The sequence below is a fragment of the Octodon degus genome, unplaced genomic scaffold, assembly GCF_000260255.1.
Source record: "Octodon degus isolate 3935 unplaced genomic scaffold, OctDeg1.0 scaffold00151, whole genome shotgun sequence".
Lineage (NCBI taxonomy): Eukaryota > Metazoa > Chordata > Mammalia > Rodentia > Octodontidae > Octodon > Octodon degus.
Genome location: NW_004524727.1, coordinates 467,132 through 491,940, shown reverse-complemented (window position 1 = coordinate 491,940; position 24,809 = coordinate 467,132). Strand labels below are relative to the sequence as shown.

General features: G+C 49.6%; 1 protein-coding gene across 7 annotated transcripts in view; it reads right to left on the bottom strand.

The window, feature by feature from the left end:
• Positions 1-3,036: 3,036 nt before the first annotated feature.
• Positions 3,037-24,809, bottom strand: part of Myt1l (myelin transcription factor 1 like) — a 191,428-nt gene continuing 169,655 nt past the window's right edge. For 2 of the 7 annotated variants that reach the window (XM_004642308.2, XM_004642309.2), the window contains exons 18-21: positions 13,238-13,329; positions 11,004-11,107; positions 6,216-6,359; positions 3,037-5,925 (exon numbers count right to left, since the gene is read on the bottom strand). In XM_004642308.2, the coding sequence (XP_004642365.1) occupies positions 5,785-5,925; positions 6,216-6,359; positions 11,004-11,107; positions 13,238-13,329 (481 nt within the window). In that variant the 3' untranslated portion in view covers positions 3,037-5,784. Of the gene's footprint in view, positions 6,360-10,997; positions 11,108-13,237; positions 13,330-24,809 lie in introns of all 7 variants that reach the window. The other 5 variants (XM_023702398.1, XM_004642307.2, XM_023702396.1 and 2 more) reach the window with 5 other exon arrangements.

Genomic DNA, 24,809 nt, shown 5'->3' with positions numbered 1-24,809 from the left:
AATAATTTTGTGTGTGTGACCTGGTGATTGTAAGAGATAGGCAAACTCTTTCATTGGAATGTCTCCCTTGATACATACTGAAATTGCTTTTGGTCTCAATATGCAGAAGACTGAGGCAGGAGAATCCTTATGAGTTCTAGGTTAACCTGGGCTACATAGGAAGCCTTGCCTCAAAACAAGCAAACAAATAAATGCCTTTTAAAAAATATTTATTTATTTGGTACAGGGTTTCACTATGCAGCTTGGATTTATAGTGGTTTTCCTGTCCCAGCCTTCCCAGCGCTCGGATTACAGGCATGCACCACTGTTTCAGTGGCCGACACAGTGCAGGGCTGGCATGGCAATGAGGTACCAGGGTTTGAACCCAGGTCCTGGAGCTTGCCAGGCAGGCACCACTGAGTCTGCAGAGCTATCTCCCTGGCCACAAAAAAAAAAAAGCATTTTCTTTGAGATCCCAGGTTCCTAGTCATTGCGCCATGTAGAAAACCTAGACTTTGACAAGAACAAAGCAGGAGGTGCATCCTGCTGACGGGGCCCTCGGTGCCTGCCTGTCGGTGCTGAGCAGCAGTGGCCTCAAATGAGCTGTGCTGGGAAAGGGCTTTGTGTAGCTCGGAGAGACCACACTGCATGGGAAGACCATTTCCTGTCTGGAGCTGAGGGAGGGATTGTTGCCTCTCTTCCTGATAACTGGGGCCTCCGGAGGAGGCTGGGCTCCAGAGCGGCTGTGGACTGACTGAACCAGGCACTGCTGCCCGGATCTGGCAGTGACACTATTTCTTGTGGTGTCTACTTACTCCTCTCCTCACCCCTTGGTCCTGTCCCTGTGACAGCCAGCAGGGGACTGGAGAGTGACAGAGAAGCTGTCTGAAGATGTCCTGACACTCTCGACAGCCTTAGCTCCAGAGCTTGGCCCTCAACAAACCTGCCAAGCTCCGCCCTGCTGTCTTGGCATTTTTCAAGACTGATTTCCTTGTCTGTGGTGAGTGAGTGTGACTGGGCCCTTCCCTGGAGGAGCCTTGCTCCCCTCGGTGCTCGTGCCCAATTCCCTGGTGCCTGAGGCTCACCCACTGCGCTGCGACCATTGGACTGCGGTCTTTCTACCCTCGTCTTAACACTGCTACAGGATGCTACACAGTGCACTGTTTTAGGACTTACTCACTCCTCTCTGCTAGGATCTTAGGGCTGGCTCTACTGTGGTGCATCTACAGCTCTTTTGATTCTCTTTGGATAAACAAGTGCACTGTTATATCAGTAACTGTTTCTAAGACACCTGACATTAGTTACGCTGCTTTAAAAATGTTTATTTTACCATGGAGACACAAGGCCTTTGGGGGGCTCTTAATAATTAGGTTGCAGAAGTGAGTCCCTAGCAGCCACATCTCCTACTGACTTTGTTCTCCAGGGTGGACAAAAATGAAGGGATTTTCAGGCTCCACAACCTTTGTACCTGTTAGCACTGGGAAATCTGTTGTGGGCTCTCTTAGGGCTCCCTGAAATAGTACAGAGATGTGTGGACACACCAGCTTGCCAGAGGTGCTAACAGTTGACTTTGAATCTTGAAGCAGAAGAATAAATTTCAGAATTTAACAAAAGGTATGATGGGGAGGCTGAGACAGGAGGATCCCAGGACTTCGAGCCTAGGCAGGCTACACAGTGAGTTTAAGGGCAGCCTGAACACCATAGCAAAACTCTGTCTCAAAAAAGAAAAAACAAAGAAAAGTGATTTTGTAGGTCTCTTCTTCAAATTTTATATGTGAGGAATTTTATATATGTCCTTTGTAAGAGGCTCCTTTGGAGTTCTACGCCCTCTCTGAACAGTGACATGGGGTGTTGTCTGCTCATGCTGAAGGTTGATGTAACTCAGGGTAACTCTGATGCTCAGATCCCTGCTGATCTTGTGGAAGTGGTCTTGCGTCACTGTGAAAGACAGCTAAGCAGCTGCAGGGGCACGTGCTATCACGTGCCCAGGTGTGGGACCAGGAGGAGGATGCATGGCCCATGTAAGCCGAATCAGTCAGGAGGTGGCAATCACACAAGTCAATCTGGGCACGTTTTGTAAAACGTCTGGGCGCGAGGCTCTGGGCCTTCGGAGACCGTTCAGGTGCTGCAGCCGAGGAGTGGCACGATCTGCTGGTCTCAGTGTGGTCCGTTGTACCCAGGGAGAAACGGTGGCAGGAATGAGGAAAAGATAGACAAGAAGACAAGCACTGGGTTAGGTCGTGGCTCCTCCCCCTGGTTGGTGAACCACCTCCCTGAACAATAGTAAGGGCCTTTGTTTATACCTCACACAGTTGCAAGATTTTGCCTAGCGACTAACAGCCCACCGTGTCTAGGCAGGATGTTTTTCTCAAGACTGAGGTAGCCTGACTGCTTTAGGCACTGAGGTCTCTTCCTGCCCTCCCACATAGGATCATTTTCAGCTTCAGCGGCTCTGTGCAGAACTGCAGGAAAGTGAACGTGAAAGGAGCAGGGGTGGTGTGATGTGGGGAGTTGGGGGGACATGGCGGGTGGGGGTAAGTTGGGAGAGGGGTGTCCAATAAGGCAGAACCTGTGAATGATGCTATTGGTTCAGCTGGCAGCCCTGGATGTGACATGTACTCAGTGACGAGGACATGTTTCTACACAGAATCACGGAGACACCTTCCAGGAAAGATGTGTCTGTGCTTACTCTCCCCTGGGAGGAAGCAGGTAGGACAGACCTGCAGCAAGATGACCTTTCCAAAAAGCCAGGCACAGGAGGCAAGATGTCAAGGTACGCACCAAGTATAAATCCCAGGCCTTGCAGTTGAGAGTCTAGTCTCTAAAAACACTAAAGCAAAAGCAGCAGGTGGTGGGTGGTGGTATAGCTCAGTGGGCAGTGCTTGCTTGGTCAGCGTGAGGCCCTGGGTCCACCCACAGCATCAAAAAGAGAAGAAAAGAAAGGAAAGGAAAAGAAGGGAAGGAGAGGAAAAGAGTGAAACAAGAGGAGACAGGATTTTGGAGTTGACACTGGGGCCCCCCACAGCAACGCAGCTTCATTGAAAACGCAGAGCCGGCTAGAGATCCCTCGTGCTACAAACGTGGCAACACCTTTTTATTTAGAGTAAGATGTGTTCACATCCAGCATGACAAAGTTTGTACAAAGTTCACAATTTAAAAATGAAGTATCACAGCAACTTGTGATTCCACACATTTATAGCAAAATTAAAGTGTCAACAAACCCATGCCGTGTAGTACAAAAATAAATCAAACTTCAGTTCCACAGAGAGCACAATAAATAGTTTATACAAAATTCTGTCTTAATAAATGATTACTTAAATTAACTTAGAAATGAATATGAACAATAAGTTATAATAAATAAGCTCTGATGAGTCACAATAATTCCATATGAAAGGTCAGCATTCTAACATGTGACACTTTTGTGATCCCTATATAATAGTCACAGATAACTTTTGATTTGATATTATGTACCAACGTTACATGAGCAGCAAATTTGTGCTTAGAATCCCTTTCCATTGTACATAGGTGATAACAATAAGAATCCAAACTGATACTACCTATTACTCTACTAAAAGCATTACTACATTGGCCAGGAAGCTTCAGACAAGACGCGGTGGGGAAACGCATATGCCGCTATGAACAGGGGCTCTCCCAAGGCGGGGCGAGCGCCCGGGACCGTGTGTATGGCAACAGGTGACGGTAAGCACCTTGCTTCAGCTTTCAAAAAGGCAATTCTGAGCGTGGCAGCTACAACTACTTGCGCAACAGAAAGGGGGCGCCTGTACAGAGAAAGTACTGTAGAGCCCCAAAGTAATTACATAATCTTTTTTTTTTTTTTTCCCAGCTAGTTATTAAAGTCCTCGTGGAAAACTGTAAGCTTTTGTACAGTGAGCAGTATAAAGTGCCGCTGGGATATACATATATTTATACATATATATATATACCGAGGTTGAGTATTGTATCAGAATATTTGTAGTGAGATCCCTGTAGTCTCCCTTAGCAACCATGCTGGGTCAGCCGTGAGGGCTTCCTCTATAATCCACCCAGGGTCAGGGCCACCAGGCCACTGACACAGGAATTGCACACCTCCGTACGGATATGTAGGGCAAGGTAAGTGCAAATAGTCGACTGGCACATTGTGTGAACAATGACCCTGTAAGTCCTGTTCTGCTAAAAATATTTTTTTTTTTATTTTTACAAAACCCATCTTTTTTATTTCATAACAAAATTTTAAAGTACTTTTGTACTTTCTGCATAACATCAAGACATGGAAGGGAGAGATGCTACTCAAAGAAATCAAGTCAACATTAGGAAACACAACACATTTGTCGAAGGACTACTCAGAGGGCAAACGCAGCAATCAAAAGTGGTCTTATGCATACAGATAGTGCAGTCATTTGGAATAAAACAATCAAATCCTCAAGGTATAAACAAGTCTAAGATGATCTAGTTTAAAGCAAAAAAAGTGCCGAAGTATATTTAGTTACTTTTAAAATCTGATTGCATTCATTATTAGAATGGGTCACAAAACCAAACAAGGCTATGCAAACGCTGTGTGGTCAACTGGACCCAGCGGAGGGTAGAACAGAAACGCCCGTCGTTTTCAGAGAGCTCTGAATTGGTCCAAAGCTTATTCAAAGTCAGCTGGGGCGGGAGAGGAGAGGGGATGCGTTTACTGAGCCGCTCTCCTACCTGTCCAGCAGAAAATCCAGTCCAGTAACCAGAATACTCACAAGCCACTAGCCTTTTTCTCCTCGAATGTGAAATAATGACAATAATAATGATTTTTTTTAAAGTGTAAAGGGGAAATAAATGCTCTTAAATGATCTTTTCGCTCAAATTGGAAACACAACTTCTTTTAGGTGAACTACGTTTCGGTAACAGTTCAGAGGGGCATGGGACTCTAGCAGAGATAAGAGAAGGTTGTTCCAAGGTTTACTGAAAATGCAAAAGGAAATCTTCGTGTTGTCCACCTCTGACCAGCTCTGTCTTAACGGTAGTCTCCATAGTCACACCATGTAATGTTTAGGAGTTAATTTAAAAGTGCTGTTTAAGCTGCTTTGAATCTTCTGCCAAGTTTCCATGGCTTGATGTTGTCTTACAATAAATTACTTATTTCATGTCTTACAGTTAATCCATAAGCCATTTCCTTGGAATGCAAAAAACCTCATTATTGCCCCCACCATACACCATCCTCCTAAAACAAACAAACAAACAAAAAGAAATCACATAATATTTCCAAGCATTGTTCAAAAATAAAGCATTTTTTTGCAACCAATTCCCGCTATGAAACAATATGCACACAAAATGTATTTCTTAAGTTTCATAAAGTCCTCTAACACGAGGCAAATGATAACGTCTACAGGTAGCCAGGAGGCCACCCCATGACCATTCAAAGCTGTTTTTTTTTTCTTTTTAAATCTTTTTCTTTTATGTCCATCTCAGTTCAAAATACTAAAACATTTAATCACTAAAGCATTAAAAAGAATTTACACTCTATTTATTTTGATCAGCTTACCTCTTCAGAAATATATATACCCCAGATGTGCATACAATAGCAGCTATAAACATTACATGGCATATCACACTATGTCGGCTCATATGAAAACGTACAAAATGTGAATGTATTCAAAAAACTATTCTGCAGGTACTATTTTTAAAGCAAGACATAAAATCATTATGAAGTCTTGTAAGCATAACACTGTTTCAACAGAAATAAATATAGAACACTTTCTGGTAAATTACAGCAGCAAAAAGCAAGAGGCATCCTTTTTTAAGCATGATTTTCATCTCTAGAGCAGCTGTTCAGACCTGAATTCCTCTCACAGCCTGCTTTATATTTTCCAGTAGGGCTTTATTTTCTGGACTCTGATAACGGTCTTGATTTGTATACATTTCCGTCAAAGTAGTCACGTAAGCATCAAAATTTTGTTCATTGATTGGATCCTACGAGATATTAAATAGTAGTTCATATACAACTTTTATTTTCTTCATAGTATATTCACAAAAGCATCAAACAGTATCATAGCATCCTGCCGTGTTGCCTAGTCAGAGCACACTTTACTTTATGGGAGTAGCCCCTCCGATGTGTCTAGCAGTTAATGTTATGGTTTTGGGGTGGTACCCGAAAACATCCAAAGACCGGAAGAACCATGGGACAATGACACAAAGACACGTGTGTCATGATGTGGACTGCGGTGGCTCGAGGCCCCGGTGCTGCGTGCTCAGTCACTTACCATGTGGGGCAGCTGGATGTTGGCCAGGCTGTGGATCAGGGACTGGCTCAGGTTGGCCAGCTCGTGCAGGAGGGACTCGTTCTGCTGCTCGATGACCTTGTTCTCCTCCTCGATCGTCTTCAGGTTGCTCTCCATCGTAGTAATCTGAAAGGCACACATTTGCGCCACATGTAACATGAGGTTGTGGGGCCGGGTGCTGGGGCTCTTGGCCTGTGGACTGCAGACAGGCCAACGATGGAGGGGGAGTTTTCCACCTAGGCGCAAATCCTTGGAGGTGAGAATGTGGCATTTTAAGGGTTGCTGTCTATGCTTTGGGGAATTGATCACGGGGTCTTCATACTGAACTTCATCTCTGGCCAGTATTTATTATTATTTCTGTTACTGTGTTTTAATTTTTTTGCTATTTTCTTTTTTGGAATCAGAAATTGAACTCATGACCTCATGCTTGTCAGGTAAGCACTGTGACACTGGACTAAATTCCCAGCCCTTGTGTTTTAAATTTTGAGGCATAGAGTCTGGTGAAGTTTCTAAGTTGCCCAGGTTGGGCTCAAAGTTCTCATCCTCCTGCTTCTGCCTCCCAGAGTTCTGGGATTATAGGCATACTCACCATGTGTGGGGAGAGGCCTGGGCTGGCTGCTGATAGCAGCGACCCTTGGTGATGTCCCTTCCCTCAGGGGTGGGGAATGCTGACCCTTAACTCTGGCAGCAACAAATGCCCCCACAAATCAAGATCCTAAGTACCATCTAGTTCCTTGTGACAGAGGGAAGGGCTTTTCCTAGCCATTAAAAGCAGTGAAAATCAGATCCATAGGCTGGACCTGACTGCTAGTACCTCCAGGCCCTGCTAGACACCTTCTTAGCAAAAGCCTGGACTCAGGAAGAGATGGTGTGCAGCTGGCAGTGTCTGACCTGATCCCATGGCCTTGCTGCAACCAGCAAGGGCACTTTCCTGGGAGGACCAGGATCTGCTCTGCTGCCAGCACATCACAAACCTGAATCACATCTTAAAGATGCATAGGAGTAAAATGCATGTTACACATTGAAACTCCCCAGAAATATGGGGGAGCAGGCAAGAGTGGTAAAGGGGCAGAAATGATCGAAGTATGCTATGTGTGTGTGTGTGAACCTGCCAGAATGGAACCCATTCTTGTGTATAACCAATAAAAATGAGAGAAAAGGGTCTAAAAATTAAAAAGGAAATGTACACACATATAACAATGAAATAAAACAAGAAATAGGGCTGGTGAGATGGCTCAGTGGTCTAAAGCACCTACTTAGAACAAGCTTAGCAAAGCACAGGGACCGCAGTTCAATCCCCCAGCACCACATGCCAGCCAGCCCCACCCCCTGGTGGGCTGAACTGGCCACACACACACACACACACACACACACACACACACACACGAATAAATAAAATTAAAAACAAACAAACAAACAAGAAACAAGTCCTCTGTGGTCTTGTGGCAGCCTCAGCTCCCAGTTCAAAAGCCTTATGCTGGGAACCCTAATGTAAGGATTTCTCTTGGGAACTAAAACTTCTGATCGACTTGGGACATCGAGGCAGCCAGGGCAGTGCAGCTGGAGACCCTCAGGGAAGAGGATTTCAGCGCTGTGGCAGAAAGTGGCAAGGGTGGTGGGGTGAGTGTGCTCCAAGCAGGGAGATCACTATGAAGGGACTCAAGGCACTGCATCTTTTATTGCAATACATTTAAAATTTTAAACATTCAGGATGCATCTTGAGAACATAATGTTATGTGAAATAAATTGGACACACAAGCTTAAATGTTGTAGGGTTTCTCTTCTATGAGAAACCCAGAATATAAATGATTTTTAAAAAATTTATTTATTTAGCTCTTTCCCATCTTGCAAGATGGTGGGTGAAAAAACTGAGAAGCCAGACACTAAAGAGAAGAAACCCGAAGCCCAGAAGGCTTCTGCCAGTGGCACTGGTAAAAAGGGTAAGGTGAAGAAGGCAAAAAAGTCCAAGAAGGGGCAGCCCCACTGCAGCCGAAATCCTGTCCTGGTTAGAGGAATTGGTAGATACTCCCGATCTGCCATGTATTCCAGAAAAGCTTTGTACAAGAGAAAGTACACAGCTGCTAAATCAAAGGTTGAGAAGAAAAAGAAGGAGAAAGTTCTTGCTACCATCACAAAACCGGTCGGTGGGGACAAGAATGGAGGTAGCCGGGTGGTTAAGCTTCGAAAAATGCCTAGCTACTCCCCCACTGAAGATGTGCCCCGAAAGCTCTTGAGCCACGGCAAGAAACCCTTCAGTCAGCATGTGCGGAAACTTCGAGCTAGCATCACTCCCGGCACCATCTTGATCATCCTCACTGGGCGTCACAGAGGCAAGAGAGTGGTGTTCCTGAAGCAGTTGGAGAGTGGCTTGCTACTTGTGACTGGGCCTCTGAGCCTTAATCGGGTTCCTCTACGAAGAACACACCAGAAATTTGTCATTGCAACCTCTACAAAAATTGACATCAGCAAAGTGAAAATCCCCAAACACCTCACTGATGCTTACTTTAAGAAGAAGAAGCTGCGGAAGCCCAGACACCAGGAGGGAGAGATCTTTGACACCGAGAAAGAGAGATACCAGATTTCAGAGCAGCGCAAGGTGGATCAGAAAGTGGTGGACTCACAGATTTTGGCAAAAATCAAAGGTGTTCCTCAGCTCCGGGGCTACCTGCGATCCGTTTTTGCTCTGACCAATGGAATTTATCCTCATAAATTAGTGTTCTAAATTTCTTACTAAGAACCTAATTAAATACTTGATAGATTTAAAAAAAATTATTTATTTATTTATTATATATTTGGTACAGGGTGTCACTACACAGCTCAGACTCATAGTGATCCTTCTGTCTCAGCCAATCTACTGTGGAGATTATAGGCGGGCACCACCACATCTGGTTTTGATGGCTGGCTTGGCTTGGCTTGGGGCTGGCACAGCATGTGGTACCGGGGATCAAACCTAGGTCCTTGAGCTTGCCAGACAGGCACTTAGACTGTTGCGCTATCTCTCTGGCAGTATAAAAAAATTAAAGAGCAAAATAAAAGATAGCTAATAAGAAGCAGATTTTTTTTTTTTTGGTAAAAGTGGGAACAAGAATAGAGGTGGGGTAGAGAGAGGAAGGGGACACAGAAATAGTTACGGTGTGTTATGTATGTGCGCCAGTTCCTCACGATGAATGTGATGCATATGTACTGCAAACACAAACCTATAAAAATAAATTTCTAAAAAATTTTAAACATTCACCGTATTTTCTGATCACACCTCTTAGCATGTGATGGACTACAGGGCTACATAGACTACCTCTGCTCGAAGGAAAACCAACCGGAAGCCTGATGCCTGGGGCGTAGATACAGCGAGCCAGGAATGCACTGCCCTGCTAAACTCAGCAGGAACAAAACTACACGAGGGAGGAGGGAACATTCGCCCTGGTCCGCGGGCCCCTGAGCCAGAAGCAAGGTAATTTCTCACGAGCAATCTGACCTGAACTACTGCTTCTTTTTTTCCTATTCTAAGACCTCATTGCTCCCCCCCCCCGCCCCCCAGTAAAACTACACTGGCTCTGACCCCGGGCTGTTTCTCAGTGCGCTGAGAGGCTCAGCCTCCCCCCTTTGCTCTGTCTCTGGCTGTTTCCTCTTCTTCTCTTTGCCCGTGGCCATGGAGTCCTGCCTTTCCGAGGCTGGGGTTCACACCCTCATTCCTATTGTGCTTCCTGGAGCCACCTTCGCCCCAGAAGTCGAGTGTCTTTCCTGTTCCTCCATGGCCACTTCTTTCCTGGACTGTGATGACCACTTCCTGTGTGTCTTATGGGGTGAAGTCCCAGCAGCAATGGCCCATCTTTAGTCATTGGCTGCATTAGTCATCAGAAGTGGTGTAAACCAAATTGAATGGGAGGAGATGTGTGTCAATGACCTCAAAAATCCAGGCTTGGGTGTGTCCAGCCCAGCTGCCTGATGGGTCTTCAACACCTCAAGTCTGTGCTGAGTTGAATTCCGCTGAATCAGGGTGGACCAAAGGTGGCCTTGCAGGGGACCTTGGCTGTGCTGCTGATGCACAGCAGTAATGGGGTGGGCATTCAGGATATCTGACCCGAGTTTTTGCTGGGTCACAGCCCCAGAGATGGATGGTTTCTTACTGAACTATGAAGCATAACAAGGTCTAGCTTTCTGGGGACATAAACAGTCTCTTGGTCACACTGAGTTGGCTCAAAACACTGCTCAAATGCACTGCAGGCCGAGGCACTCAGACAAATCACACAAGGTGCTTTTCTCCTAATCTGAGTACTTTCAACTGGACAGTGAAGAAAATTTACTTGGCTATTTAGCATGAGTTCTCTGGGGTTAGAGATGGGCTACAGTTTGAATATAACCGAGTGTGCCCAAGCCTTTGTGGGTGGAGATTAAACCCCCATTGTTCTGGGTGATTTGGGTGGAAACTCATTCCAGCCAGGGCATTCGAGGCTTAGGTATGCTTGTGGAGTGGGGCCCAGGGATCTAGTCCTAGTGGTTTTCATGGGAAGAGGGAGAGAAGTCAGAAGGCACACACACACACACACACACACACACACACACACACACGCACACCCGGCACCTGGCACTCCATCACAGCAAGCATAGCTCCGAAATGATTTCAGCAGAGGACCAAGATACTGGGCACAAAAATAAAAGATACGAAAGTAAAGCTACAGAACAGGATGCCTCTCCCAAAGTGGCTTCTCCACCACACTCCTCTGCGCGACAGTGCCGGTTAGCACAAGAATTGAGGGCTTCAAAAACTGTTACCTGAGTTCTGAGTTTAATCATGTCGGCCTCCATCTGGGAATTGGATTCATTGAGCTCTTTGATTTCTTCATCTAACTGTTTGATTTCTTCATCGTTTTCTATACCTGTGGGGGGAAAATTAACACCTTAAAACTACAACCCCAGGAGATTTTAGAGCTTGCATTTTGAAAATCTGCTTTGCATTTTTCATAATTAGACTTAAATTTGCTCAGGAAATATTCCCTTGGATGAAAACAACAGTGTCACAGTGTGTGGGTTTCTATGACTCTTAAGTGTTGCCACTCCTGCTGCTTAGGTGTCTAAAACAAGAAAGAAAAAAAGATATTTAACTAAAGCTATCAGAAAACTTCCTGGGGCGGACCTCAGGTGTGGCTTTTTTTTTGTTTGTGTTTAGTACGGGGAATCAGACTCAGGACCTTGCGCTTGCCAGGAAGGTGCTGTGCTGCTGAGCTACATCCCTGTCCTTCAGGTCTGGCTTTTAGTGAATGATAAAAAAGTTGCACCCAAAAGAAGGACCTCCAGAGTGGAAACCTCTATCTGTAAGGCAGCCCGTGCTCTGACTACCAGCTGGGGCCTTGGACCTGGGGACGGTGGCTGGGTGCTGAGAGCCAGGTACCCCTATGCCACCTGCTTCCTGCCAGGGAAGAGTGCTCCAGGTGTGAGTCACCTGCCTCGAGGACCTCAGACCTTCCTCTGTCTACTTCTCTCTTTTTTTTTTAATTATTTATTTATTTTTATTTATTACATTTTTTTTATTTATTGTGTGTGTGTGTGTGTGGCCAGCTCAGCCCAGCAGGGGGCGGGGCTGGCTGGCATGTGGTGCTGGGGGATCGAACCGCGGTCCCTGTGCTTTGCCAAGCTTGTTTCAAGTAGGTGCTTTAGACCACTGAGCCATCTCTCCAGCCCCTGTCTACTTCTCTTTCTGAACTCGGCCTTCATCTACTGCCACTTCCTTTCACTCCTAATGAGTAGCAGATGGGCACAGACTCGGGCCATGTTGCTAAGGGTTTCTACTGTAGGACGGGTATGTTTGTAGGTGAGATGCTGGACTAAGCATCACACTTGGAGCCTGGCATGGGTCAGCAATCTCTCTCTCTCTGTCTGTCTCTGTCTCTGTCTCTGTCTCTGTCTCTCTGTCTCTGTCTCTCTCTGTCTGTCTCTCTCTGTCTCTCTTTCTGTCTCTGTCCCTGTCTCTGTCTCTCTGTCTCTCTGTCTCTGTCTCTCTCTCTCTCTCTCTCTCTCTCTCTCTCTCTCTCTCTCTCTCTTTCTCTTTCTCCAGGATCTCCTTATGTAGCCCAGGTCTTGAACAATCCTCCTGCCTCAACTTCCCTAGTGCTGGGATGACAGGTGCGCACCCACCATGCTTAGCTACGAGGATTCATTTTTTATGAAGTCACTCAGACTTGAATGAGTGAGCATTGAGCTGTCCCACTGAGTGGCTGCCACCTCTGGGTACCTTGTGTTATCAGCACATTGCTAAACACCTGGTTTTGTGTTTCTGGGTATGACTATGTGGTCAATGCCAATTGCTCATGAGGAGCACTGGACCAACGATGGACTCATGGTGGAATAGAGTGATTCTAGGCACATCACAGCTGTGTGCTCTTAGGAACCCTGAGGGGGCTCTGTTCTGTTTCTGGGCCCGACGATATAAAAATAATCACCCAAAGCCCAATGCAGGCTGGGCCTGATGGTACATGCCTGTCATTTCAGCACTCAGGAGGCTGAGGCAGGAGGATCACTGAGAATACAAGGCCAATCTGTACTGTGTAGTGAGACCCTGTCTCAAAAAACCCAAAAAGGCCAATGCAAAGGACATGGCTTGAACTGTTCCAGGAGAGGAGCTCCTGTCCTCAGTCTGAGCATACTGTGTTCCAGAGGCCTGAGGGTGGGTCTCGGGAGCTTGTGGGCAGGAGTCCAGGCAATGCTGCCCCATCCACACTGCCCACTGAGCCTCAGTTCCCTCTGTTGCTTTGTATGTACAGAGGCAGGTGAGCAACAGCAGAGACAGAGGAAGCAGATTCAAGAAACTTGGGCACTGGGCATGGGCAAAGGAGACAGGTGCCGCTGAGAGGGGTGAGGGCAGAGCAGGACAGAGGGTTTCAGGTAGGGCTGGAGTGCCCCTCCTCCCCGTCTAAGGCTTGGGGCTGTGCCAATGAAGCAGCCACAGGAGGCGGCCATGCCAACAACTACCTTCCCCAGCAGCGGGCATGGGGTGGGGCGTGGTTAGTTACCATTGCTGGCTCGCTGCTTGATGGTCAGCATCTGCTCCCCAGACAGCTTTGCCTTCTTCATGGCTGATGTGGCTCTTGGGCACCCGGACAGGCTGGGGACAGACAAAGATGGCATTAGTCACAGGGCAGGGGGCTCCCACCTGCTGAGGGTCCGGAGAGCCACGGTGTAGCATGTTGGACCAGATCAGGACCTGTCCAGGGCTCTGAGAACGTGGGAGCTGGAAACATGGGCACAGCCCTGTGCACAAAGGGTGAAGTGTGTGTGTGTGTGTGTGTGTGTGTGTGTGTGCGTGCGTGCACGCACGCATGCACATGTGTGTAGACCCTCTGGAGAGCCATCTCTGAGGCTTGCACACACGTATGCCTCATGCTGTCTGGTCCAGCCCTGTCAGGAACTTTTGGAAAATGACTAAATTCCCTGAGGCACTTTTTAAATTGAAAGCATCAAATTACACAAAGGTTGAACTGGAAGCTCAATTTCAAACAGGAGAAGCAGACAGAGCAGGACTGCAACCCTCTACCAGCTTTTTGTCACCTTGCCTTGAACAGCTTCACTTGTTTCCTACCCCACTCTGCCCCTGAAGGTCTTCCTGAGAGAACCCAGTTGTAAGAGCCACAACACTGCCATGTGTCATTTTTGTTTTGTTTTTATGGCACTGGGGATTGAACCCAGGTCTTTTGCACTGAGCTACATCCCTAGTCTTTAAAAATGGTTTTATACTTTAAATTTTGAGACTAGGTCTTGCTAAGTTGCCCAGGTTGGGCTGAACTTGTGATCCTCCTTGGCCCAGGCCTTGCCCTGGGCGGCCCCTGACCACTCCCAGTCCAGCGTTCTGAGCTGATGGTTAGTTGTCATCTAACAATATGACAGCATGAAGCAGGAGTTTATTGGTATGATTTTATAAATAATGTGCATGATCGACTTAGAATATATACGCTGGTTTGTTTTTCTGTGTGTGGTACTGGGGACTGAATCCAGGGATTCTTCAGTGAGCTGCATCCCCAGTCCATCTTAACTTTTATTTATTTATTTTTTAAATTTTGAGACAGGATCTCAGGAAGCCACTAAGTTGCCCAAGAAGGCCTCGAACTTGCCATCCTCCTATCTCAGTCAGCTTGCTGCGGTTCTAGGCCTGTGCCAACCATGCCTGGCTATGGTAATTATTCTTTTGTCCCTCTCTGAACAGCTTCCAACTTGCGAGCTCATGCCTATGAATCGTCTCCTGATTCACACTGTCAGGATGGGCCGTGGCTCTGAGTGTCACAAGGATGCTCAGGACCAGAGAAGCCACCAGGCAGAGAAGTAGCCCTGCTGGACAGTTATTATTTGGCTTTTTTCTTTAAAAGAGAAGAACTGAGTTTCAGATGGGCAACAGACCCAGGATAATGTGTGTGTCCTCCATTGTCAATAACCCTGGGTGACTGCCAGCAAGAAATTTTGCTACACACAGGCAACTAGGTTCCGCGCAGGCTCCCAGCACTCAAGGGAAGGACAGAGGCTTTCTGGGCACCAGCAGGACTCCCAACACCTCCTTTTGCTTCCTGTTTAAGTTCCTGGGGGAAGCCACAGGGAGTCCAGTTTCCAAGGAGGAGACACAATGCAAAGCAGATGCCCTGCTAAGACAGCAGCCAGGCCAGCAGTGTGGGAGTCGCGCTGTGGGGGGTCTTGCTCCCTACCCCCAATGGAGTGTCCTAGATTAGTTACTATGAGTGGGCATTACAGTAGTGTAGTGATATTAGACAAAAGATGTCAAGCAGCCATCGAATCAAGCAGCCGGTTAAACCTAAATACTTAAGAATATGAATATATAAGAAACTTCACAAGAACAAGGATAAAAGGTTGGGATTGGAATAGACAGATAAGGACCCTTCCCTCTGGAAGAGAGATTATAACGGCTCCTTCTAACTCCTGACTAGATTTCAACTGGACTTCTGGAAACAGAAATGGGAGCCAACCAGTTTTCTTTTGAACACGTTTGAACTCATTTCTTTTAAAACAAGCCTCCTTCCTGTGATCTGCTTATACATACAGGGCCCAGAAGTTAGACTTTTCCTTCAGAATTCCCTCACGATAGCAACCCATTATGAACTTTCTTCTCTCATTATTTCCAATAAAACTCAGAACTTTCTCCTTTGATTCACAGCTTCATTTTTCATCCTTCAAGGAACCATGAGCTCAGTCTATACAAAATACATACTTGCACAGCTGATTTTTTCAGAGCTGCTGAGAGAGTGCTGGGTCACAGCTCTGTGAGTGCTGGGCCACCCTCTGCCCCATTCTGAAGCCCCCCCTGTGCAGGCCAGAACCCCTTGGGCCTGAGCTCCTGCACTTGCACAGAGAAGTAGACCAGATGGCCCTCAGGAACACCAGCAAGCTCTGTGTGCAGCTCTGCGTACAGCTGGCCAATGCAAGCACGTGTCTGATGGCCCTGCTGCCTCATGAGGCTGCTCAGGAGTGGGTTCCAGGGGTGGACCCCAAGAAGAGGCTGTGTCACCAGTGATCAGGAGGTGCTTCCTGTAGACTCACCCCCGAAGGCACGTTTCTCATGCCTTGACTTCTAAAAGAATTCCCAAAGAGGAGGATTTAAACAAACTGTCACTCCTGACTTTCTCCCATCTGTCTTTTGAATAGATGTGCACTTCGTGGGGCACAGCAAAGGAAGCAGGAAAGAGCGCTTAAAGAAAAAGGTCTCCTGGCCGGGAGTGACAGCACACTCCTGTAATCCTACTTCTCTGGGAGGATGAGGCAAGAGGATCACAAGTTCCATCCCAGGTGTTTTAATAGCTTAGTGAGACTCTGTTGCAAAATAAAAAACTAAAATGGGCAGGGGACAGAGCTCCGTGTGATGCGGGGGGACTAAGCATTTTGAGGGGATGAGGCTGTGGTTCAGAATGACCTGGAACTACGAGCTGAAACACTGTTCTTAGCTTTCAGGCCTTAAGTCTGCTGCTGGGGAAATCAGCGAGGGCACTGGTGAGGACTCTGAGGCTGGAGCCAGAGTCCCAGAAACTAAATTAGGAAACAAAGGGAGCCTGGAGCATGGTGCCTCCTCTCCTTCTTCCATTCCAATCCCCTGAGAACATCACCATAAGGGTCAAATTTGGAAGTAAATCCCAAGTGCCTGGCCCAGGTCCTGGGCATGGCGGGGCTCCCATGGCCATGCTGCCATCTGGCAGTAGTCCTGGCTGGCTCCACTTTTCCCTGGGCCTGGGGGCATCACACACCCATCTCTGCCAGGGATGGAAAGTTGGGGGTGGATTGGTGTTAGGACGGCTGGATTCCAGGTAAAGCACACCATCCTGGGCCCAAATTCTTTTCTCCCTAGTCTGTAGCTCTGGAGCTGGTATGTGGGCTCTCCCTCCAGGCTCCAGGCAGCAAGTGGTTAAGGGTGCGCCAGGCTAGCCAGACGTCTGGCACCAGCGAGAGCTGGAGTGCACTCCAGCTTGGACTGCAGGAGGAGGAAGCAGAGGCCCCACTCTGTCAGGACGTCAGCCCAGTGGCTTTTCCTGGAGAGCATCGAGCCGAAAATACCTAAACAAAAGAAGTTCCAGGGACACGTGGTTCATAGGGCAGGGTGGGGCTTCTCATTGTGAAAGAATTGAGGGACCTGAGCTGCACAGGCCAGAGATGACAGAACACAGGAGAATCCAGGGCTGAGTCTGGGAGGCCTGGATAGACCTGGGAAGCCCCAATCCTGTCTGGGTCCCTAGAAGAACAGTAGAAAGTGAATGGGCCAGGGGTGCCCCTACCTGGCCCAAGGGCTCTGGCGCTTGCACCGAGGACTGGGGTTCTATGTGACCACTTAGACCCTTCCCACCTGGTCGTCTGGCTTTGCTGGGGAACAGTACTACCTCAGGAACCTTGATCTCATAGACAAATGTCCCTCTCTAAGCTCAGGGACACAGCCACGTGCATGGCTCTGCTCTCCACCTCTTGCCGAGGTGGCTGTAGGATCCCCAGCCACTCTACAGGTGACTGTCGCGGTGCTGAGAGCTCAGTGTGCAGGTGTGAAAAGGCAGCGTGCAGGCCACTTTGCAGGCTGTGGGATTCCATGCCTCTGTTCATTTGTGCATCAGCATCGTGTTGCACCCTCAGTGTGGCAGCAACTGCTGGACCCAGGCAGCACTGGGTAAGTCATGGCAGAGTCCATGTCTCGCCTGCATCTTTATGCTTCCTACATGGACTGCCTGTGTCTGCTTGAGTTTCAGATGATTCTGGGAGTGTTTTCTCCTGAAGGGACCCCAAGATCAATCCAGCAGTTGTTTGCCATGGAGTGTTAGGCTGGAAGGAGGAGAGCCAGGAGGGGTAGGAGTGGACCATCTGGAGGCTTGAGCTTAGGAGGCCAGGGCCAGAGTGAGGGAAGAGCTGCAGGTGGCAGGGGCAGCTGAGACCCTACTTGCAGGCCAAGGGACTGGGCCCAAGCTCCCGGCAATGATGAAGAGTGGGAAGAGCGGAACAGAGCTGGTACCCTGGGCAGAGGAGGCAGGGTGTCCGCCAAAGGCTGGGAAGCAGGGAGAGCCCTCCCTAAGCTGGTAGAGGAGCCTGATACAGGCCGGGGAGTGGGAGTCCAAGGGAGACACTCGGGTAGAGGGGAGAAGGAGAGGTGGCCTTGATGGACCTCTGCCCGGTGCCTGACCTGCAGTTTGGCTGGGTGGAGAGGTCTAGGAGCTCCGAGGATGCAGTTCCCCAATTTCCACTTAAGGCTACTGTTGAGGCCCCCGCCCCTGTTCCTTTACTCTGTCTTCTTGTCTATCTCTTTCCCAGCCTCCCACCCCTGAAGACTTTTGGTGATGAATGAGGGTGCGGCTGCCTGCAGGAGCTGTGCGTGTCATTCTGGGGAGGCCACATGCTCAGCCGGGCTGGCTGGGAAGGTGTTCTAAAGGGCTTGAAGAGGCTGATGTTTCCTGGGAGGAGCCTCCACCTTCCGAGCGGGGCTGCTGGTCTGCTCTAGGGCTCTTGGCCCAGCCCCGGCTGGCGGCTGGCGGCTCCATCCCTCCAGGCTCCTCTCACTCTGAGCAGGGCCCCTTTCTTGAGGCTCCTTGGCCTCTGGCCAGCCTCTCCCTAGGGGGCTCACATGGTCTCTGCCCTGGGTTGGGTCTTTTTTTTATTTTTATTTTTATTTTTATTTTTTTAAATTTTTATATTTTTTTTTTTTAACATTTATTTAGTGTGTGTGTGGCCAGCTCAGCCCACCAGGGGGCACGGCTGGCTGGCATGTGGTGCTGGGGGATCGAACCGCCGGTCCCTGGGCTTTTCCAAGTTTGTTCCAAATAGGTGCTTTAGACCACTGAGCCATCTCTCCAGCCCCAAGGGTTGGGTCTTATATATATATTTTTTTCCTTGTTAATTTTCCTTCTCCCTCTTTCTTCATCCTTTCAACTTTCTCAGAATGAGTTGGTTATTAAGCCTCCCAAATTGTTTGTTTCTTGTGTTTAGAGATAAGGTTTGTTCTCTTTTCTCAGCTCTTCACAATACATTGAAGACTTCTTCAGTTTATATTACAGTGCAGTGAGACCTCGGCCTCAGCCTCCATGTGCTGGGATGACAGGTGGGTGCTTTCCACTTTATTTTATTTTTTTTAGACATATTTTTCTTGGATTAGGAACAGAATTACTTTTTTTTTTTTAAAGTATGTATTTGGTACAGGGTCTCACTACCCAGCTTAGACTCATAGTGATCCTCCCATCTCAGACTCCCCAGGGCTGGGATTACAGGCAAGTGCCAACATGCCTGGTTTCAGTGGCTGGCTCAGAGCACCCGGGGATAGGGCCACCACAGCATGCGATACCGGGGATTGAACTCAGGACCTTGCCCTTGCCAGGCAGGTGCTTATGCCACTGAGCTATATCCTACTTTTGATATGCTCTCTATTTTCCTTTATTTGGTCTCATGACAAAACTGTAGGTTTTCAAAAAGATCCCTCCTTTTTCCAGAGACTTGCCCACAGCTGTGATGCCTGCAGGCCCCAGGGAGGAGGGGGAGGAAAGGTAAAGAGGAAAGTGCTTCAGGACCACAGGCCTGCAAAGCAAAGCATGCTTGGGTCCCACCCTGGCGGATACTGTGCCAGAGGCTCTGTGGTCCTTGGCAGAGAGTGCAACAGATGTGGACTGTGGCTTCGCGCTTTCCCTGGGCCCTGTGGCACGTGTGGTGGGAGGCAGATGTGGGCTGGCGCCTCCTTCCCAAGTGCTTGCCGCCCCATGCTGAGATGAGGGGATTACACAAAGAGCATCTGTGGTGCCCTCAGGTGGTGGCAGAGGTGGCATCGTGAGCAAGGTCAGTGCAGGGCTGGCATCAGACATGTGATGGCTTGCTGTAGGGACAGCTGAGCTCTGTGAGGTCCTGGATTCTGCAGGAAGGCTGTCCCCATGTGAGGTCCCTTGGGTCCCAGAGCCTCGCGAATGTCCCTACCCATGCATAGGGATGCGTCTGGGCTTTTCAGTTTGTGCCCCTGCTTAGCCTCCTTAGCTAACCAGACAAACATGCAACCACAGGTTGGACCTGGATCGAACAGCAACATTGCTCTTCTCTTTGCTCCAGAAGTGGTCCCCTGGCCAGATGGTCACCGGACTGTCGCTGAAAGGCTGCTGGTTAAAGTGGGTCCAGGGGTGTCCGAGGGGCAGGGGCCCTGCAGCTCTGCCAGGTACATGTGCTGCTGGGTGGATGTGTCACTCCCAGGCCAGGGAGAACTTGCAGGCCCCTCTTCCTTTTCCTGCTACCTGTGGACTGGGACACAGAGCTGAGAGGGAGACAGCATCATTTGGACTGGAAAACCAAGGATGGAAACAAGGGTGGACTGTGGGTCTAGAGGCCACCTTAGTGATGTCCCCTCATCCCACTCTCTGGTCTGGCCTCACAGAAGCACGAGGGGATCTCTGAAGGATGAGGGGGACCCTTGCAATAGTGGAAGGCAAGGAACCTGCCCATGCTGTCTGCAGACAAGGACACGTCTGCCTGGTGGCTGCAGCTAGCAGTGCCCACTGAGACCAGCAGTGCTATGTCCTGAGCTGGGCCTGCTGGGCGTCCCGGCTGGATCTGGCAGAAGGATCCATCCATGACAGTCTGTGGCCTTGGCCAAGTCTCATTCCTTCTCTCGATGGCATGGGGAGGCACAAGCCCTCTTCCAGTGATTGTGCCTGTCCCCTTCGTGCAGAGGACCTCAACAGGCTGTGGGTGTGCATTTATACATAATCTGTGGTACTGGAAGCATGAAGCACAAGAGGTCCCCTTGGGACCACAGGCCATGTTCCAACCCCTCACCTTGGTGACAGCCCCTGGGATAAGGACATGTCCTTGCCACCCCACACGGGACTACCCCTGTGTACATCTCTGAGCTTCGGGGGGAAACAGCCCTGGGAAACTGTAAGCATAGCAGATCCCCCTCTCCTGTCCCCAGTCCCCTGTCCTTTGTTAGCTGCTGTGGCCGTGCTCGGGGCCTCCCCAGCCTGACCTCAGGTCCAGTTTATCCACTGATTGATAAAAACAGCTCACAAAGGAAGCTCTCCATGCGATGACTTAGCCTGGCTGCAATCCCTTAGGAAATATCAAGTAAAACAAACATTCTAAAGCGGGCCGTGTCCTCATTTAATAGGCACGGGGGAGGAAGCAAACATCAACAGCTGATGTCATGGGACGTTGGTGGAAAGGGCTGACGGAGGTCTCGAAGTGACTTAGAACACAAGTGCTGGTCAAGGTTGCACGAGAAGCATGACTTTGTTCCGGGCATGTTTGGATCTTGGAATTGGAATCAGGGAGCTTCGAGTCCAGAGAATCTTGAGAAGTTTACTAAATGCGATAAGAACCGGAGAGACAGCCGCGGAAGAGGGTTTGATGCCCAGTCATCCCTTGGTGTCCACGACCCCCACTGGGCCTCGGGGCCACACACGCTCATATCCCTCCTGTGGGGAGGTGCACAGAGCCTCGCGCACACACAGACACATATCCTGTCACCTTCAGGTCACGCACAACACAGATGCGGAGGCGGATGCAGTGCGCACCGTCGTTACGCTGTCCGGCTGCAGGAACAGAAGGCGTGAGCGTGTTCAGTTCAGATGCAGTGCTCTCTGCGTGCTTTCACTCTCCAGGTAGTTGAACGCCCAAGTGGAGAGGCTGAGATACAGAGGCCATCCGTGCACATGCACAGGAAGTAGGCTCTGTCTTTCAGAAATCCCACAGGCCGGGGAAGTAGCTCAGGGCACAGTGCTTGCTTGGCATGCCGGAAGCCCTGAGTTTAATCCCCAGCCCTTCCAGAGGGAAAAATATGAAGTTGAGCATCGCGGTCAAAGCTTGTCATCCCAGTTGCTTGGGAGGCTGAGGCAGGAGGGTGTGAGTCCAGCCTGGGCAATTTAGAAAGTTAAAAAAGGCTGGGGATATAGATCAGTGCGAAGGCCTGGGCTCCAGTCCCAGAAAAAAGAAAAACAAAGGAAGAGAAAGAAGAACATAGAAAGTCTCTTTCTCCCAGTCCTTCTGTGCAGTTGCTGCTGTCTGGCTTTTGGCTTCTGCCCATACTTCCATCCACTGTTGTCCGCTCTCTGAGGAGGCGGCTGTGACCTGCGGCCCCCAAGTCAGTTCAGACCCAGGAGAGCTCTTCCCACTTCCATTCCTGCCCTCTTGCTCTGCTGGAGAAAGGAGCCCCCCTTTCCCCAAGCCTCGAGGTGGGCAGGCAAGAAGACACAAAAACACTGAGAGGGGGTGTGGCCGGGACCTGGCGCTGCCACCTGCCCGCCACCTGCCTTCTCCCTCCTTCCATCACGGCCCTGCTTGTTGGGTATGGTGCTGTGAGGCCATCACTCCAGCACTCTGGGAGGCTGAGGTGGGAGGATGGCAAGTTTGAGAGCCTGGCCTGGGCAATTTAGTGACATAGTGAGATGCTGTCTCAAAATAAAAAGCCTGACCACTGTGCAGTTGGGGCTCTATGTGCTGCCTTCCTCCCTCTCCTCTTTACTTTTTTTCCTTCTCAGAGTTCTTCAGACCAGAACACATTTTCATTCCACGCCCCTATCCTCTCTGGCTCCCTATGCCCTTCCTAGTTGTTCCTTTTTGCTCTTCCCCTCTAATCTGAGACTCCTCACACATCTGTTGCATCTGCTGTGACCTCTGTGACATTGCCTGCCCGAACTCTGACCTATCTCAGGGGGCCCTGACAGCTCCCCAGCCCCCAAAGCCCTAGACATTTCCCATTCTGGGGCCTGACAAATTTCTTTTTCAGTCCTAGTGATTAAATCCAGGCTTTTTATGCTGAACTACATCTCCAACCCTCACTTTTTAAGATAGGGTCTGGCCTTGAATTTGCGATCCTCCTGTATCAGTCTCCAAGACTGCTGGGATGATGGGAGTGTGGGTCCCATACTCAGCTCCAACAATCCCCGCCCTGGCCTGCTCCATTAGGAGGCCCTGTGCTGAGCCTCCTCTCAGTGTCCTGGCCCCTGGACTCTTAGCGCCACCTCCTCAGCAGGCGTTAGTGTCTTGCACATTGCTTACCCACTGGCTCTCATGGGCTGAAGGGCCAGGTGTGGGCAGATGTTACCTTGTCCAGGGCTCTTCCCCAACCATCTCCTTTGCAGCTACTGGTTAGACATTTCTATTCACTGTGCTGCGGACTCTCAGGTAAACTCCCTTGCTGCCCCCAGCAGGTGAGGATACAGTGAGAAGGTGGCCAGGAGGCATCTCTGCCAGAACGTCCGGCCTTGGGAGCTGCCTGTGTTCCTCGAAGCCTGCGGGGCTCGGTTAGGACAGCTGAGGTCTCTGTCTATGTCCTGGACATGCAGCCGCTGTCCATGCAGGGCTGAAGTTCCCAGCAGCCTCTTCCTCCAACATCCACATCCTCATTTCTCAGATATTCTATCCCTGCTTCCAGAACACTAACTCAACACTTGATGCCCTTGGTTACCTCCGTCTTCTAGGCTCAGCGCACCCTGTCCTGGGGAACCTGCCTGGTGCACCCAAGGTGATACAGGGTGTCTCCCTCCCTCTGTCTGCCACGCCCTCAGGCTACAGCCTCCTGACAGCAGACTGGGCGCTGGAATCCCTCTGCTTGAGGTTACACCTCTGTGTTGCTGGGCTGGTGACTTCACGTTCAGGGGCTCAGGAGGAAGTGATTTAGGCTGAGATCACCAGGAGGACTTTAAAAGGCTCTCAGGGTCCCTGAAGGCTCTGGGATTTTCTCAGGCATAAAATCAGCATACCCCGACTCCAGCTCCAACGCATGGTCCCTGCTTCTTGGCAAGTTCACAGTCAGTCTGTCTTGGGTCTAAGGTCGTGGTGTCCCCATGAAGCCAGCCCTTCCCTGCCACCGCCCTGCCCTGCCCTGCCCAGGCAAGGCCATGGGCATCTGTGACACATACTCTCCAATAAGCTTTCTTTCCTGTGCTTAGCTGTGTGCTCATCCAGGATTAAAATCATTCCATTTTCAGAAAGGGTGACTTTGCTCACCGAGTAAAATCACAGAGAGAACCCTGGTCTAGGCACAAGGGAATATTCCTCAGACTTGAAGAGGAAACAAATTCTGACACAGATGGCCCCACCGAAGTACATGGGGCGTCACACTGCGTGAAGTGAGCAGATCACAGCAGGACCTGTGCTGCAGGAGCTATGCAATGTTCTTGGGGCTGTGGGTTTAGGGAGAAGGCAAGTGTGGTGGTGGCCTCCAGGGTGGGCACAGGGATCGGCTACTAAGAGGACAGGAACATCTCCATCCACTGGACATGACCGAGGTGGTAAATTTTGCTGAATGTGTAGTTTAGCACAACGGTAGAGGCAATCAGAAGTTAGGATGGGTGCTACTCAGACCCACACCCCTCACTGCATGCATGTGTCACCCCCGTGGGGGGCACTGACTCCTTCATGCATCCAGACATCCTGCATGCTGGTGCCTGGGACCCCTTGTGTGGTCTCCTTTCCTGATGACCTGAGGCTGGTGGCACAGAGAAGTCTGACAGAGGCTTCAAGTAGGGCAAGTGTCCGCTCTTCCAGCTCCTCTCAGCCCCTGCCCGAAGGCTGGATGCAGCAGATGGAGGACCTGTGTCGCCTGCCCATGTCTCCTAGAAAAGACCTGTGATCCTCTGGGCTCCCTAGCACCTGCTACGGCTCTGGGCTTGGTAGAGTGACTTGCCAGAGCTGGTGGGGGGATCTCTGTGGCCTGAAATGGGGTATAATGAGCCTTGAAGACTGGACCAGGGAGTTCCAGTGCAAAGACCAGTGGAGAAGAGTGGGTGGCAAACTGCCTGCAAACCCCAGCTTGGAGGCATGGTTTTGTTACTGAGTGTGGCTTGTGCCCCACGATCCCATGGGCACATTCATCACTCTTCTGAACATGTCCTATGCTCTTGGCTTTCTTTGCAGAAAGGGTGGCAGGGAGATTGGTCAGCAGCAGAGCCTGCAGCAGCTTTCCTTTCCTCTTGGGGTGTACAGGCTGCTCCCAGAATGTCAAGGACCAGAGCTGCAGCACCCCAGCCTCCCCACAGAGCCACGAGCTGGAGTGTCCTGACCGCATTCTCCAGATCCCAGCTTGCTACCCAGTCCTGACACACAAACCTGGGGTGGGGATAGCAGGGACCCCTACCCCCAGCACCCTGC